Genomic DNA, 18,413 nt, shown 5'->3' on the forward strand with positions numbered 1-18,413 from the left:
TCCAGCTAAGGTCATTCGTATTCACATCTGCACATGATCTCATACTTTAAATTCACACCGACAGTGGTTAAGACCGTGGGTTAATCCATTCAGGTACATGTTTGTTTTGCGTCTGCGAGCAATATGTCCATTTTCGATACTCGAACATGTAAGAAGCTGTCAAAGGGCTATTTAGAGGCCATCAAGAGACTTAAACAAATATTGCCTTTTTAACGCCGAACAAACAGCGGGGAGGAAGAGATACACTAAGACCACATGCATGCAACGTTCCTGTATGAGGAGGATTGTGGTTTTTTGAATTGCACAGTCAGTAAATATCATAGCTAGGTTACTCAGATTGTAAATCTATTAATCATTGACATGAACACTAGAACATAGGACTGCAGGCACCAATGTTATCATTTCAGCTTTGATGTCTTTTGAAATGACTGCATGACAATTTTTTTTACCTTAGTTTAATTTAATTTAGCACAGAAGAAGCTGCTATCTGTAATGCGATATTTATGAGGTATAAACAAGATAATGTCGTAGCCATTCTAACTGTTGATAAATTGCATCTACAGAGTCAACGACGGGTTGTGATTGGCTAGCCTAATCCCACCAAGACAACGGTTTAAAACAGGGGTTGATGCACTTTTCCTTCCTCGTTCTCATCTCGTGTCTGTCTGTCCATTTCTGGTTTACTACTCATCTGTATGTGTATCAGCACTAATTCTGCTTTGCAATGCATGTCCACTGGCCTCTTTCTTAGCTTGGCACACAGTTAGTCTGACTTGTCAGAGAGCTGTTTTGTCTCTCGACATTTTTGTCAACCCACTACTATTTTCTTAAGTCTCTGATGGCTCCCAAGTAGCCATACACACACACACACACACACACACACACAAAATTGCGTGTTTTTTTAGCAATTTCTGATACATTTATGAAACCTACTATACAAATGAATACATTTGAATATGAACATGTCATTGTTGTTGTTGTTGTGATTATTGATGTTGCTGCTGTTGTTGTTGTTATACTGTAATAAAAAGAAAAAAAGAAAACCATATAATATAATGGAAGGTAAGCTTTTAGACCTAGAAAATATTCTCCAAATCCTCCATCTAAAGAACATACAAAAATCTTCTCAGAATCACAAAAACTAAATACAACAGTGTCGGATCCATTTTAAGAATGCACCAAAAACCATGTACACTGGGTAAACAAAAAAAGAGGATGAGGTGTCAGCAAGTGAATGGAATGCTTAAAGACCACTGAAACACGACAGACTGCAAATGTAGATAATTATGTTGGCAAACTTACGTCAAACACAGATTAAATTAATGCACTTTTTTTTTTTTTTTTTTACAAAATTACAAAACGTATTACAAACATGAATGTGAAATGAAATACCTATGATTCTGTTATTTTCAAATAATATCATCTCTCAATCTCTGTCTCCTGATTAATATCCTACACCTGATTAATTCACCCTATATGTGAACTCTACAAACCCTTTATGATATGCAAAACGGCAAAGCTTCTGGCTTAAATAGTTTTCCAGCCGAATTCTATAAGCGTTTTTGACGTCTCTTTTCACCTGCTTTTCGGGGAGGGGTTGGGGGGGGGGGGTTCAGCATGACTAAACACATTTGTATTATTCTCGTAATATTTGAGTACACAGCCCAGAAGTTCATCCCACATCCCACTCCCTTCTCCAAACCACCAAAAGCATCCACTTGCTCTGCTAAATGTTGAATTAATGATGACATATAAAACACTGACAACTGGATTAGAACCCATTATACCAAAATGAATCCATCTGGATCAAACCGGTTTTCTCGAGGGTAGACAGGCCTCAGACGATACTTGCTGCTTAATCAATTTGATTCATCTCTCCAAATAGCCCCAGCTGTGCTTGTTGCAATGATGCAGAAAAGGGTTTTTAAAGGGTCAGTTGGTCATTTCTTCCCCATACACTGAAAAGACTAAGCCCGGCTCAATGAAAAGGGTTCAAATCCCATACAGGACACCTCAAGCTTCCATTACCAACCATTTTCCCTACTCCCCTTTTGTAATCTTTTTTTTTTTAGAAACTCTAACAATCTAACAAACCGATTCTATGCCTGGTCCTGCCGAAAATCCCAGTCAGTCATGCAGCTTTTGTGTGAGAATGTCAGTATTCACAATGACACTGACAATTAACCATAGGAAAAAAACGGTTTCCAAGTTGGAAAATTCCTTAACTTTACTAAGATCTACTGGAAGGACAGAGCCTCCTATCACTATCATTCATAGATATTTGTCTCAAATAACGACACTATAATCAAAAGTTATCTACAGACCTTGCTGCTTCCGAACCTCACATCACTCCATCACAATGCCCTGTGACTATTAATTTATCTGATCTGTCTTGAGATTCTGCAATGTTGACGTGAAAATGCTATGCTTCTGCAATGTCTCGGTTTTTCTGTTATTATTCTTTAACTACAGGTGGTTTCCTGAGCACACCATGACTGGTAAGTCTAATACATGTGCTCTGTATTCTGTTTCAAATAACGAACACAGAAAGCATAGAAAGGCTTCATTAATGGATTCTGCCCTGGGACTCTCTTAACGTCTTTGAACATTCTGTCTTTAGATTTTACGTGACAGGAGATGAAATCAGATTGTGGGCTAATAGATTTTTCCTATGCTGTTCCATATATATTCACGTAACACATCTGGGAGACCTGAGAAGGAGACTTAGGCTATAACTCATCTACAAAATTATCCTGAATGAGCCCAGTTTCCACTCCAGCACCTCGCTATGGCAGAGTCAAAATGTTCAAAATTTTGGGTTTCATCCAAGGTACTCAGGTACATAGCAACTAGAGCTGAAGAAGAAACTTCACTATCATTCTCTCTGTCTGTCTGTCTCTCATTCCCTCTCTTTCTGAAACACTCAAACACAGAGACACACACACTCACTCTCTCAAACACTCACTCTCTTGTAGAAGGAAAGACGCATCAGCATGCCGGGTATCAGCATGCCGACTGGTCACGTGTTTTGCACAGTTCGTTGGCCTTGAGAAAAGTATGAGTTTAAGTGCTGGAACACATGCTGTAGACACCGCAAGTGTTCCCAAGGTCCTGGCTACTTAATGAACATTATTCTGGAATCTGGCTCTGAACGGCTTTACAGATAGGGGGTCTTATTAAGACATTGGCAGAATGACCTAGAAAGTGAGTATTTATAGTAACAGGGATACTCGTTGGCCCACAAATGTGCTGACACTGTTTTTAGCTACAAAACGAACAGCACATGGTCTATTGAGCAAGACAAAAGCTGACTCAGAGACAGACAAAACTGATTGTGTGAGGCAAACTTCACACAGAACTCTCAGTCCTTTCTAAGAGAGTCCGAAATGAATATGGTCACAGGTTACCTGAATGAAGAACCAAAAAAAAACCCAAAACAAAACGGAAGTTAGACTGTGAAAGTAGAGATTTATGGTATAGTGAGTAAGAATGCTTAGATTACATTAAGTGAGTAGCATGGATGGAAGCATAGGCAGTGAGGAGGGTGGGATGGTTGGGGGGGGGGGGTGTATGGTGGGCAGGGCACACACGTGATAACGAAGAGAAGGCGAGGAACACCGAAGGAGGATCTTAGGACAAGAGTGCAAGGTTCAGGAAACACTGATAAGTGCTCCTAGAGACCAGCTATAAACCCTATCACTCAAGGTTACACTGCCTCTTCAAAGTTCACAATCAATGTGAAATACTCAAGTCAGTTCTAATAAGTCTCATCACACCTCTGTACATACAGTCAAATATCTTGGTTTCCCATCAAAAGGGGCTCAGAGTTATGGCAGGGAGACTTCCCAGATAAATGCAAATTTAAAGGCGCAAAAACAAATCCCCTGCTTGTGTAGGTAAAATGTGACCACGTTGTGCAGTCAATAAATTAATAAATCGATAATAAAGCATCACCAACACATCAATACCCACCTCCTACTGCACTATACAACTTTTAGGCATCGCTCATTCACTAATGCTACCCGGGAGATTTTGGCAAATCACTACTGAAACGGAACGACAATGCAGCTTACCATTTCCCGGACTGATTCAAATAAATATCCAAGACGCTTGCTTCCACAACGAGGTATATTTAACGCTCTTTGGTCTACTTGCAGTTCATCTTGGAAGCTGATGTTGAGTTCAATATGGGGTTAAATTCGACACGGAAATTCGCTATTACTGTCTGCCTGTGGATACTCCCCGGTGTAGAACTGATGTGGTTTTTCTCCCTCTCTTTGCCGAAGTCTGTCTGTAAGTGCACTTAAGTTTGATCAGCTGATAAACTTCTGCTTTCAGGCAGAGTATGCTACCGTCAGGGAGTCTGATCAAAGGGAGGGAGTGAGAGGAGGAGGGAGGGAAACCTCCAAATCAATGGCAGTATAAATCACTGGATATGAAACCTGGTAAATCAATCAGTAGGAACATGTACCCAACCACTGAACAAGAACGGCACCACGCAGAAAAAGAGTACGTACTCTTCCCATTTCCAAAGTACATGTTCCAAGGTAACAACAGCAAACAGTCGTTAAGACAGTTTAATTCGATAAAATTAGACCAGTTAAGGCGAGAAGAGGACGCGCTATATGAATGTTGGATTTTGTCTGTTTTGAACAAAGAATTTTACAATATGGGCCATTGTGATGGAGGCATGAGAAAATCCTAATGTCATCATTTTTTTAACTGGTAATTCCTCTCCCGCTTGACAACAAGAAAACTAAACTCTTCCAAGGTCTGTTAAGCGGTATTTTGTGTACAACTACAATGGCATAACATTTAGACTAACTATGTACTTGACGTAGTTGATTTGGCAGGTTTTCCATGTGTCTTCAGTTACACTGAGTTCCTGCTGGAAATCTTTTGGCAATTACTTCCCATTTGGTAGGTTACTAAGTCTACACCTGTATAAAAGAGCGTGAAGTCTCTGGAATTACAACTGAGTCTGCAGTGACACCCTGAGTATACAGATCGAATTACAATTTTGCAGCGGCAATGAAGTCAAGTGGCAAAGAATCTTTTCAGGGTGAAGAGTGAGGGTGTGTGTGAATTAGTTATATGTTCAGTATTCACCAGGGAGGGCACGAACATTTATGTGATTTCGAAACAATGCTTTCAAAATGCCGGCCGGACACAATTCTTACCATTTTGTGGGGAGGGGAGAATGCCAACATTTTGTTCATTTCACCCTCTTGTGGTGAAAAAATGATAAAACATTCCACCGGAGCACAAACTTTTGTTGTAGCTCAGACCACCCTGCCCATTAAACGAACTTTTATGAACAGGTCTGAGAAACACATACCTTATTACTGAAAAGTTTTACTTTATTATAAAAATTCCCATTATAAAGCAAGTACTTTTCTGAGGAGGACAACTAGACTCAGATTCTTCTGATAGCATCGGTCTGAAATACCTTTGAAGATAAAACAGTAATTACAAATTAAATGTGACTGTCAAAAGTTAAAAAAGCAATCAGTATATTGCCACTATGCAGGACCTCAAGAGTCCTGTCAAAACAAACATTAAAATGGAGAATAATTAGTTTGTCGTCTGGTGGTAAAAGTTTGGCTAACACACTTCTGATCATTCATCCTGAAAAGACCATATGGAAACCAGTCTAACGTCCCATTTAAGAGGTCAGTTGTTTAAAGCTATGAAGTACACACATTTCAGTGAAAACACACAGCCATTTTAATAGTTTCCGTACTATAAACAAAACTTTTTTTTCCCACACATTTCTTTGAGAGTTTTACCAAAATACATATTTTTTTTTTAATGTCTTTGATTGAGACGTGTCTCTGTCATGCTCAATGCGTGTGGACAAACTTCTCACACATGCCTTTTCTGGCCCTTTGTCTGTTTCCCTCTCAACCCTGCATTCCTCTCCTTGGTTACCGGTTGTCATGGTTTCGGGAGCCCAGCGGAGGCAGGATTAGGAGCCATTTTGGGGACAGCTGGCCAGGTCCCTCCCTGCTGCCCCCTGTCCCGTTCAGAGACACTCCAGGGGGATGAGGGGTGTCATTGTGCAGAGGATTAGAGCTTCCTGTGTGTCAGACTATTACACAGGAGGGGGAGGATGGAGAGAAACTGAAAGAGAGGCGAAAATGAAAGAGAATTGAAAGAGAGAGCATATGAAAGAGAGTATGACACAGAGAGTGAGAGAGATTGGGGCTGTGTATGGGTGGGAGGGTGCGAGGGGGGTCTACAGCTGCACACTCAATCGCACAGCCGCGCCTGCACAAGTGTGGGTGCACGCACACACACATACACCCATCAACATGCACACCGCAGATCTCAGTAACTACACCATATGAAAGGAAGCAGACTTCAAAAAAAAGAGAGAGAGGGTAAGGAGGGGGGGATGCAAAAGAAATAGACAAAGGAACATTGAGGTAGAGCCACAGAATACAGAGATTCACAGAACACAGACACAAACAAATAGAACAGGAACAAACAAACAAAGCATGGATAAGACAACAGTGAGTCACACCACAGGGGCAAAAACACTCAAACTGAAACGTTAAGCTTCATGTCAACAGAGCTTTATGCCCCTACCACCCACCCCTTATGCAAATAGTGTGGAAAATACCAGCCCTAAATGTTTCACGTAGTATAAGAAAACCTACCATAGATTTTAGAGTTGAAATGTAAAATAACTGAACCGTAGCCAATTTTCTTGACAAACTTCATTTTATTCTTCCCTTTGCAAATAAAGAGCACATTTCACGACTACTGACAAAATATTAACTGGATACCATATAAAGTAAAGAGAAACACCTAAATGAGTAAGGTAGGGTTCAGTGCATTACACTGAGAAAGGGCAGAAACTTCTTCTGAAGTATTTCAAGACATAACAAGGTATTCAGCGACAAACATTACAAAAGTCCTATCTATAGCAAAGCAGGCCGCTCAAGTCCTGAACTGCTGCAGGTCCCTCAGATGTAGCACTCGGTCTGATCATTTCCATTGTGCTTCAAAGTTCAACAGCTTGTATCAGTCACTGAAATAAGGGTAGTCAGTGTGACTGCTGTCATCATCATAATTATCATCATCATTATCAACATCATCATCATCATCATCATCATGCTTGTATTACACCAGTGTTTTTCTATCTTTCAGTGTGTATAAACTAGTGGACACAGTGCACACTTGGGACACTATACAGCAGTTAAGCAGCATAATGGTTTGAGTGGAGAAAAAAAATTTCCATACAATTAACATGAAATTAAAGACTGATATTTACAGTGATCAGCTGCTGCCTATTTGGTATGTTGTACCTTCCTTATCCACCATGTTTCAGCAGTATCCCTTGTTAACCTTTACTGTGTCAAGTCTTCACCATGAATCTGAACATAGAATTTCATTGAAAAAAGAATGAAGAATTTTCCCTCTGAGCTCCAGAACAGTAATGAGTTCTAGAACTCCATGCTCCCGTGCAAGCATAAAATTCATAGGACAGATATGTCAGCTATGTCTGACCCATTTGTAATATGCAAATACTCCACTTCATTGTGGATCATGGATATTTTAAAAATAATTCAAAAGGTCAGTCACTGTCCCCATCAACATGGTCGTCATAGAAAGGCACAAAATTACCATGTTGACTGAGTTACTAAAAAATGCCCTAACATATACATACAACACTATCATAGACCTATACTAATTTAATAGCAAAATATTCCCATTATAAAGCAGTAAAAACATAGCTATATCAATTAGCCAATCACATTCCCTAACCAATGTCCTCAGGATTCTCTTCTCCCTCCACAGATTCCATGGTAGCCAATGGAGCCTCTGACTTGCACCGTTTTTCTGGACTCTGTTCTAGACGTTTCTCAGCATCCTCAGGTGGAAGATTGCTCTTGGCTAAGTCCTCCACAGCATCTTTGCCAGTGGGAGTCACACCTGACCCGTTGCTCACAACCCCAGAGTGGGTTTTCATGTGGCCCTGTTAAAGCAAGCATACTTTATCAAAACGATCAACAACACACAAAATAATTTTATATAGAATAACGCTAACAACTGCAACGGTTTAAAAAGTTAAAACTATAAACACATCTTTTACCTTCAGTCCACTGCGGCTCGCATACTCTTTCCCACACTGGGAGCAGCTATACGGTTTGTCCTGACGTTGGGGGTGTGGAGGGGTGGCTAATGTTGTTGCCTGGGACATTTCCACTGATTCTACCCCATCTTGTGCCTGACCTCCATGATCCTTCTCCTCAGTAGTGTTACAGTGTTCTTCCTCCATCATGGCCTCAGAGCCAGACATGGCATCTTGGGGTTTTACCATCTCATCCTCCTCTTCAGTAGCTCCATTGCTGGTAGCAGCTGATAAGGATTCATTCTCAGTAGTCTGAGTCATGTCCCTCTTTCTTGGCTCAGGGTCCACATCAGTACCGGCCTTAGCTGCAGGTCCCCCTGGACTGCTTTGACCCTGCTTTGGTTCCAGGGTTGCACTGGGGCTGGAGGGTGGGGTGAGTGTGGGGGATAGGTCAACAGCACCAGAGTTTAGACTGGGTTTGGAATGACTGAGCTCCGCCATAATGCCTCTGTTTCTGGAAACAACATCTGTAACAACCACATTGCTCTCAGCATCCTGAGGACTGGACCTTGTACAGAGGGACAGAGGGGTATCATCATCCTCTGTGTTACCATTTATCATCATACTGGACTTGGAGTCAGTCTGATTTGCTTTCAGAGGACCGGAATAGGTGCTTTTCTTTGGAGCATCACTGTCACAATTTTCTTCAGGAAAAGGGGAGGCAGTAGGACGATTAGCATGAAAATCTTTCTTCTCAGAGGTTGAATCATGAGTGAGGGCTTGGTTAATAACGTTAGATGGGTCTGGATCCGACGGCGGTACAGACAGATCTCCATCAGCTGACATGTTGCGTTTGGTACCTGAGCATGATTCTGATATGCTGGAACTGCTGCTCATGTTGAGAGGATGGGTCTGGAGGGGTTTGGAAGCATTGACAGCGGTGCTCACTGCTCCAGGATCATCCTCTGACAGCAGATCTCCGTTACCGTCTGGTGGCAGTTGCCCTCCCAAGTGCATACGGATGTGGTGCTGGAGGACCACTGCATTGGTAAACTTGCGCTGGCAGAGTGGACAGGAATTCTGGGCACGAGCATTTGAGGGGCGGGCATGATGGGTGGCCAAATGTGCTCTCAGGCTTCCCTTGGTGGAGAAGGACCGGCCACACAGCTTGCAGGGAAATGGTCGCTCTCCCAGGTGGGTGGCCTGGTGCAGACGTAATGCCCGAGGGCAGCTGAGGACTCGCAGGCAAATCCCACATTGGTTTGGGGTGAGAGAAGGTAAAGAGGATGTAGATCCACTGGAGAGGTTTTGGCTGCTCGCCTCACTATTGGTGCTGGGGCTCAGGCCGAGGGCTGCCATCATCTCTCGCCGATAGGCTGAGGTAGCATTAACATTGGATGTGGTGATGATGTCATTAGCCTGGGAGTTGCCGCTGGTAGCACTGTCACCGGAAGTTCGTGACGATGCTCCCTGTGGCTGTTTCTCTAGCTTCTGTGCCAGTCTCTGCAGCTTGGAGGTGTCCGAAGTGGCTGTGGAGGAAGATGGAGAGGTGGAGGATGCAGAGGTCTGGGCTTTGGGGAAAGGGGAGAAAGGAAAAGTTAGCTGGGCATGAGGAGATGGAAGGTGAGGGGGTCGGAGGAGCGCCAGGCCAGGGTGATGGGGTGACGGGCCAGAGTGGAAGAGGATTTTAGGAAGGTGGGCCAGCTGAGAGTAGGGAGAGCCAGCTGGGTGTAAGGCAGAGGGAGGTGGGGTGTTCTCATCAAAACGTTGCTGCTTAGCACCTTTGAACTGACCTGTCCCGGAGGACGAGGACGAGGAGGAAGAGGAAGAGGAGTGCACATTTGCTGATGCTGATGCTGAGGCCGCAGCTGCAGCAGAAGCACGGTTGAGCTGTAGTAAGGAATGGGCAGTGGACAGCAGGGCAAGGTCAACAGTGGGTGGCAATGGCAGAGATGAGGGAGTTGGATGTGGTGATGACCCTGACAGAAAACTTAATGCCATACCATCTGGCAGACCAGTGACCCCTTTGATTCCAAATGGCTCCTCATCCTCAGCTCGGCGCTTCCGCCGCCTCTGAGAGGTCCCGAGGCTAGAGCCTGATTGGATCTGGTCAGACAAAGCAGGTGGCAACAGGGACAATGAGAGCTCAGGGTTCTGCTCACGATGACGCAGGAAGTGGGCTTTGAGATTCCCTCGTGTGGTGAAGCGACTGAGGCACACCGGGCACTGGTATGGCCGCTCACCTGTGTGGGAGCGCAGGTGGATCTGCAAGGAAGAGTCACTACTCAGAACTTTCCCGCAAAACCGACAGGTGTGCTGGTGACGTCCTGAGGAGGAAGATGAAGTCCCAGCTCCAGATCCTACACTTGAGCTTGAGGGCAGGTGGTCCTGGGAACTGCTGGAAGTGGGCAGAGGAGGGGTGGAGAAGTTTAATCCATTGCCATGGACAAAGGAGGAGGTGTTTGAAGATTTTTCATGGAGGTAACGTGGGGGCAAACCCAATGACAGGGAGAGGGAGTGCACCGAGGCGGCAGAGGAGATCAGAGCAGAAGTTGAAGAGGAAGATGAGGAGGAGGAAGAAGAAGCTCTGGTACCATTAGAGATGCCGGGTTTGGACACAGGGGGTTGGGGCATCAGAGAGGGAGGGCATGAGAGCAGAGGTGAGGCCATGGAAGCAGCTGGACCTGAGGTGGAATGTGGTGGGGAGGGTGATCCAGTGGATTTCTGGTGATTCTCCACAGACCCCTGTACTGTTTCCTGGACACCAGCCACCCCACCTAGACGCAGCACCTGCCTGCAGATCTCTTCCGTCATCTGCATCTGGTGGATTTGCCTTTGCTGAAGGACCCTCAGTTCTTCCAGAAGTACGGCCAGAGTTGGGGGCACCTGCAGCTGCCCGGGAGGGCTGGAAGGGGTCTGCTGGACAGGACTGGGACTGCCCGGGTGTGGCGGAGGACCCAGAGAAGAGGAAGATGAAGATGCTGAGGAGGAAGCGGTGGTGGTGGCAGAGATTCCCAGCTGAGGGGATGTCATGGTGGAGTGAGGTTGATATAGGGGAGTGTGAGCAGATTTCTGCTGGACTGGTGGAGGTGATTGGGTCTGTGAGGAAAGCGAAGGGTGAGGGAAGTCAGGGGAGAGAGAAGAGTGAGTGTTTGGAAGGGAGGTAGTGTAAGGGGCGATGTGGCTAGGCCAGTGTAAGGGAGAGGAGCTCTCGTTAGGTAGGGAGGGGGCATGGACCCCTCCAGGCGATGGCCGTGGGGCTAAAGGGGGCTGGCAGTCCTGAAGAGAGGATGGGGATGAGGAGGAGGATGACGAGGTAGGTTCTGAGGCCAGAGAGGTGGACGGTGACTTCACAGTAAACGATTCATCTATAAACAAACAAGAAAGAAAGAGAGAAAAGCATTTACATTTCAATTTGTTGGTACTGCTTACACCTACGTCACATACAAAAGAGACACTTTTGGTCCTTCTAACTGCTCCAGTGCTGGGTCTTATATTATTGGTGATCAATCACCAAGGAATGATATCTTATGTTAAGAATATTTTGTTTGAGGTAAGGTGCTCATGAAAGACTGTGTTTTGATTATGTTTTAAACTGTTGTGCTTGGAAAGGGAGAGACTGTATACCAAATTAACCAAAAGCTGGTTTATTTATATCTCATATTGACCTTCCGAAGTTAATACTGTTTATTTATAGCTTTGAACAACTGTTGCACTTATGTTTTGACTCTTTGAATAGAACAATGTTGCTTGTGATTCATATTTTTTATCTTTATTGTTTCCCTACTGAAACTTCACAAACTTTTTCAGCAACTCACAGATTTCTTTCTTCCCTCCTGCCACAGCTCACTGACCACCTTGCTGCTATGGCAACACATTTTGTGAGGACAATAGACATCACCGCAACAACCTATAACCCCTCTTAACCCAGCCCTCACTCCATCAGCCCTGTCTTTCATCTCCCCATTCACCCCTCCCCCATGACCTCGCTCTAGGTCATAGGTCAGGCCATGCTATGGGTTCTGGGACTGTCCAAGAGCTGCGATTGGTCCGTTGACGTGACCTTTCAAGCTTTAAGGTCGAATTCTTTCAGAATCTTGAACGCAAAGAAAGAAAGAGAGAAGGGGGTTGGGCATGCAAAAAACTGACAGACAGACTGAGCATTCCCACCCTCAGTGACATACTGGCACACTGAATCACTGTCCATAGTGCTGAGTAAGCCTGTATTCACCTGTCCCGAAATAATCAAACTGTTCAGTAAGACTTATTTTTCTTAGAAAGCGAAGTTATTGGTTATCTGAGAGACACTATTCTAGTAGCAGTTGTGTTTCAGAGATATGTCTCAGTTGGGGGGGAGAAAAAAAAAACACTGCAAGGTAAGGTGCATTCTCTCTGCCTCTGTATCCTACCCACTGAAGCTCCTAACTGGCTTGAGGTATACAGTGAATAGAGGCAAGAGAATGGGAAGAAGGACACTGAGAAGGCAGAAAGGGGGTGAGCAAGGAAGGATGAGGGGGAGAAAAAGGGGACAGAGTAAGAGAATAGAGAGAGAAGAGATTAATCTTTACCCAAACACCCCCTTCTACCCTCCCCCTCCGCTGCACCTTATTCACTGTGAATAGGAGACCCCTCTATAGAAATGAAAGACCCCCAGCAGTCAATCCAAGTATGCCGCAAGTGTCCTGGTCCACTGACATCACTGAAATGCTAACGCACTGATGGCTTCTGAGTGATGCATGTCAATATAATGACTGCAAGAATGAACAAACAGCACCAGTGTCTTAGAGCTCAGGACTAAACGTGTATTTGATCACAGTAGGTGTGTACTCCATGCTCACCTCACAAACATTATGTTCGTTTGCACACACACACACACACAAAAAACAACTGCTTAGTCACCAACAGTTTAGTTCACCTATTTCAGACTTCATGTAGATCTAAAGCAATAAGATGGGTCTTCAATGTGGCCCATTACTGATTGATCAGGGAATGTACTTCATACACACTTATATTTCAAACGTATGTATATATATATATATACAAAAAAAAAAAACAGGGGAAATCTGCGTCTTTTGTCAGACTATAAGATCCTATGTAGGAATTATTCATTTTCAAAAAACTTTCGTCAAAGTTAAATAAACAGCTAAATAAACCAGTTGTTCATCATAAAAATCCATTTGAACTTTCAGGAACTGAAGCATGCAGTTATGGTCAAAAGCTTTCGACAAGAATATAATTTTCTTACCTTGCGATATTAACCGCGTGCCCCCCGGGTCTGCGTTAACGAGTTGCTGGGGCCGTTTCTGCTTCCGGCGTGACATGATTCACGAGGAGACGGAGTGAGAGGGGGGCATCAACCAACTCCACACTGAACTGCACTTTTCACACCGATATAGTTCCCGGTAAAAGCAGTCCGCTGAAACAATAAAAGCCCACCTTGCAGCTGTTGCGCATGTGGTGGATTTGAAATCCGCGTTGTTCAAAATCTAGAGCAATAGTAACATTCCTTGTCTGGCCAACAAATAAATAGACTAATTTTCGCATAAAATGAACGTACAACTGGGCCGTGACGTCCGCAGTTGCCGTGTGATTTGGTGAGTGTGTGTGTGTGTGGCTGTTTTTCTCAACAAGTCCCCTCTTTCTCAAACTTGCCCACTCTGCTCCCCCCTCCTGCTACATACACACACACACACACACACACACAAATACAATCTCTCCTTGTTCTTTAGTGACATTTGCATTTCAATGGCGCGGAACACCGTCTCTTTTTCTTTCTTTCGATCTCTGGCGTATTTTTACGACACTTGCCATGTCCTACCATTTAAGGTAGCACACTTTTCTTTCATAAATTTGACATTAGAAGTGACATGACTGTGTGTGTATCATGACAGACTTTTATTACATTGTATTAAAAACACACACACACACACACGTACACACATACACACACAAACGCCTCTGTAAGGAACATACATCAGGATTCAGTTCCATGTTTGGGCGCACTGTGCGTGCATTTTAAATGTATAGGTCTGGACTTTAGTCTGGACATACCAATTTTATGTTCATTATCGAGGTATTTTTACTTCGTTATTCACTGATAAATATTGTAAGCAAATTGTACGCGAAGAACTGTTACTGCAAAGAATACAATTTTGTAGCTTTTACCTGATTTACGACTGTTGCTCTATGTACGACTGATTAATATTGGCTTATAATTAGAGGTATTAGAGTGATGATGATGATGATGATGATGACGATGATGATGGACAGGGCATGAGTATCCTGTGGCAATTATGGTGTAAGATATCTTGACATCTTATGATTGCTGTGCGTATTTGTGGATCTATTGAACGATGTGCGTTGTATAATTGACTATAATTGAACGAGTTATTGATGCAGTAGCTATCGACCTCCTGCTGTATACTCCCTATGTTAGTGTCCGAAAGCATGGAGCTCTATTTAAAAAGTACTGAATGGAAGGGAATTTCCAACAATGGCGACCTGGACACAGTTGAGTGAGCATCTCTCTCTCTCTCACTCTGCACCCCCAGATCCATTGCCACAGTACACAATGCCCCTCTTTCACCCCGCCTCTCCTCCCATACACCACGTGGAGGAGGGATGAAGGGGAAAAGCCATTTTTAATTAGATGTACCACACACATGTTCACCCTCCACGCCCAGTATTCAGATAGAAGTTTGTTCTCATACCTCTTTGCATCATTGTTCTCTCCTTTCCGTAAACTCGATGCATGTGTACGGAGGTCGAGCTATCAGAATAGATAGAACAGGTAATAGCCTAGTTTATTGTTTGAAATTGCTGATGATCGGTAGTAGCACCATACATATTGTTACTGCCGTGTATGACCCTAAGCCAGGAACTCGGTGGACGTTGTTCGTCACTTCTAAGATGAAAAATCGTACAATATTTGGATGTCTTTTTTATCATACTGCCACCAGTTGTTTGCCAAGATTTGTTTTTGATACTGGTAGGACATGGTCACGTTGTATTATACATGGTGTACACTTCTTCAATTTGCCAATCATCTTGGCCTCAGCAATGATAGAACCCCGCCTTGCCCCGCCTCCTGCACCCATAGGATACCGAGGCTACAGAAAAGTTGTATATAGATAGTTCTTAAGTTTAGAAAGGTAGGTAAATTGACCCTAACGCTACTGTCAGAGTTAAATTACTAACGCATATCACTGCGATTCAGGGTGAGCAAGGAAGGACGACTGGTTGTGTTCAGTTTCTTTAATTATCTTAAAAGTACAACTGCAACTAGCTAGCTATCTTAGCTCTGCATTTGTTGCTAGGTAGGAAGTTCTGTAGCGTCAATAACCTCACTTAGTTTAACTTCGCTGACAAACTAGTTTAGGCCAAGTCGTTTGCAGGTCTGAGTAGCAACACATTTCTTTGAAAGCCAGAGTGAGTGGTGCACTATGAAAATATAATGACAGTCGTAAACAAAATCATATGTTTGCTAACGAAGCCAATTTGCCCAAGTGATGGCATACATGAGATTACAATCTTCTGTCATTTTGTCCATTTCACAGAGCCATGGCCTTATGCGACGATATCCTTCTCTGTAATTTTCCCAAGTGCCGGGCAAAGCTAAGTGGGTTTGCCTGGGTGACAGCATGCTCACACGTTTTCTGTGACCAGCATGGTTCTGCAGAGTTCAGCCGATCCCCAGCGATCTGCCCAGCATGTTCTTCTGCACTGTCTGGGAAACTGGACATTGTGCGCACAGAGCTCGCACCCTCAGAGGAATACAAGGCCATGGTGCTGGCCGGGCTGCGACCTGAGACAGTGCTGGATATCTGTTCCCGGGCATTGACCTTCTGGACATACCAAGTAGCTACGTCTGATATTAGCCCCAGCACAGAGAGCTAAATTGTCTCAACATACTAAAACAGCAGTTGTCAACTCCTTCAGTGTTACCAATGTCATTTTCTTGTTACGTCCCTTTAAACCGATGAACTTGCTGTGGTTTTCTTCCTGTTCTCCGCCTTTCAGGTTCATCAGGAGAGACTGTTTCAAGAGTATAGTCTGTCAAGGGCAGAGGGACAGGTTAAACAAATGGAGAAACTGCTGACCCAACAGAACCAGAGCAGAGAGTTTGAACTAAACGCTATAAGAGGCGAGATTACGTCACTAAAGAAGGTTTCTGTCTATTTTCTCCCCACCACCAAACGCAAACTTCTTTTCATCCACTCTACCCCTCCTCGTTCAGTTCTCTCAGTCAGATCCGTGAAACCCTCTCTGCTCATTCTCGTCTTCCCAACCGATCTCCCTCCTGTTCCAGGTGATGGAGGAGTACAAACGGAAGTATAGCGAGGTGTCTGAGCGTCTAATGGAGAGGAACAGGCAGTATCAGAAGCTTCAGAGTCTTTATGACTCATTGCGACTACGCAACATGGTGGTTGGGGAGAGAGAGGGACCTCGATCCATGCCCCCAGCGTTCAGCACAGGTTCAGCTAAGACACTGAGAGAGAAATAGAGGAGGATGTTTGAGAGAACTGTTTTTTTTGGTTTTGTTTTGTTTGTTTTTTTTACTGAATGTGGCATAAAAGAACTGATTTATTTTATTTTATTTTATTTTATTTTATTTATTTATTACCCACTGTGTGACATGGCCATTTTCACATGGAGGCCCTGTTTCCACCACTTACAAGAAAAAAATAAACAGATCACAACTCGTTATTTAGTGATATCATCTCATTATTTAGAGACAATGTGTCGTTATTTAGAGACAGTATGTCATTATTTACATATAATATCTCATTATTTTGAGGTGATATCTCATTAATTAGAGATAGTATCTCATCATTTTGAGATAGTATGTCATTATTTTTAGATATCATCTTATTCTTTTGACATAGCATCTTTGAATAATGACATACTATCTCGAATTATTGAGATAGTGTATTGTTATTTAAAGACAGTATCTCATTATTCTGAAGTAGTATATTGTTATTGATAGATAGGTAAATATTATGTCGTTATTCTGAGAATAATGAATTTGTGTGTACAGTAGTACCCTAATTATCCATGTATTCTTTTAGTATTGGACACACAAAGGGAACTTGTCAAAGGGATTTATGATAATCTAATTATGTTAAGTTATGATGATAATAATTATGGTGACATTATTGGTCACCAAATTTAACCGACTATAATTAACTGAGGTAGCAGAAGTGACTGTAGTATCATAGACATCAGAGAACTGACTGAAAGATGTTATGTATGTCATCTAAAAGGTCTAGATTTCACAATTTGTGAATCCGTGTCTAAAATAGTTTTGAATTATTGAATCCATTGTTGTTCGAGGCTAATTGTTCACTAGTCTTCTCTGCTGCTGACGACTGACCACCAGAGATCAGAAAGATCTTAATTTCGAATTAGCCTCCTATCTCAAAATAAGTAATGAGATACTATCTCTAAATAACAATATACTACCTCAGAATAATGAGACACTATCTCTAAACAATGGCATACTATCTATATATTTTGAGATAGCATCTCTAAATAACGACCTACTACGTCAAAATAATGGCATACTATCTTAAAATGATGAGATACTATCTCTAATTAATGACGTACTATCTCAAAATAATGAGATATTGTCTGTAAATAATGACGTACTATCTCTAAATAACTACATATTGTCTTTAAATAACGAGACACTATCTGTAAATAACAAGATGACATCTCTAAATGACGAGTTATGACCTGTTTATTTTTTAAGCGACGGAAACGAGCTGCCATCATTTTCGTCAGTAGTTAAAAGGAAGAGAAACTAATTGTTCTCGGCCCTGTAAGCAATCACAGACCTATCAGAACAGTCAAGCCTAAAGGGGTAGTTTGTGAAGAGTTATTCTACATGTGGCCGGCTAAACTTACAAAAAATTGCCCCGCTGACACTAATCCAAAACCTGCTTCACGCATGCGTTTTCTATTTTTAAAATATGATCAGTAAAGTAATCCAGTTTGACATTCCATGCTCAAGTGTAACTGATCTACCCAAGCATATTAGTGAATGTCTGCGGTAAGTTTCAGTGGACAAAGGTTGATAATGATAATCTATATTCCTCTCCCCAGGAGCAGTTACACAGCCCTCTCCCAGTTGTACTCCTCAGTTCCTGGGCGGAGGATCAGAGGGAGACAGGATCTTCTCGTCACTGGAGCCTGAAGGAGTCAAGACTTTCTTCCAGTTCAGCTCCCCTGCCCGAGACAGAGGCCACTCCCTCACCAAAAAAAACTAAAGTCTTAAAAAAAAAAAAGTTAAACAAAGCTCAAACACTCATTTTGAAGCACTATAGTTCAGATC

At 43.0% G+C, this 18,413-nt stretch overlaps 2 protein-coding genes across 2 annotated transcripts; one reads left to right on the forward strand and one right to left on the reverse strand.

Annotated features, from left to right (window-relative positions):
- Positions 1 to 5,927: 5,927 nt before the first annotated feature.
- On the reverse strand, positions 5,928 to 13,401 carry LOC115816285 (sal-like protein 2). The gene is made up of 4 exons (XM_030779248.1): positions 13,326 to 13,401; positions 8,102 to 11,448; positions 7,774 to 7,984; positions 5,928 to 6,079 (listed from the first exon to the last, which is right to left on the reverse strand). Exons 1-4 carry the CDS (start codon positions 13,399 to 13,401, stop codon positions 5,928 to 5,930), a joined length of 3,786 nt encoding a protein of 1,261 aa, XP_030635108.1.
- Positions 13,402 to 15,640: 2,239 nt separating this feature from the next.
- On the forward strand, positions 15,641 to 18,348 carry ccnb1ip1 (cyclin B1 interacting protein 1). The gene is made up of 4 exons (XM_030780902.1): positions 15,641 to 15,937; positions 16,100 to 16,246; positions 16,389 to 16,554; positions 18,185 to 18,348. The coding sequence occupies exons 1-4, from the start codon at positions 15,641 to 15,643 to the stop codon at positions 18,346 to 18,348; spliced, it is 774 nt and encodes a 257-aa protein (XP_030636762.1).
- The last annotated feature ends 65 nt before the right edge of the window (positions 18,349 to 18,413 follow it).

This window comes from Chanos chanos, chromosome 7, assembly GCF_902362185.1.
Source record: "Chanos chanos chromosome 7, fChaCha1.1, whole genome shotgun sequence".
NCBI lineage: Eukaryota > Metazoa > Chordata > Actinopteri > Gonorynchiformes > Chanidae > Chanos > Chanos chanos.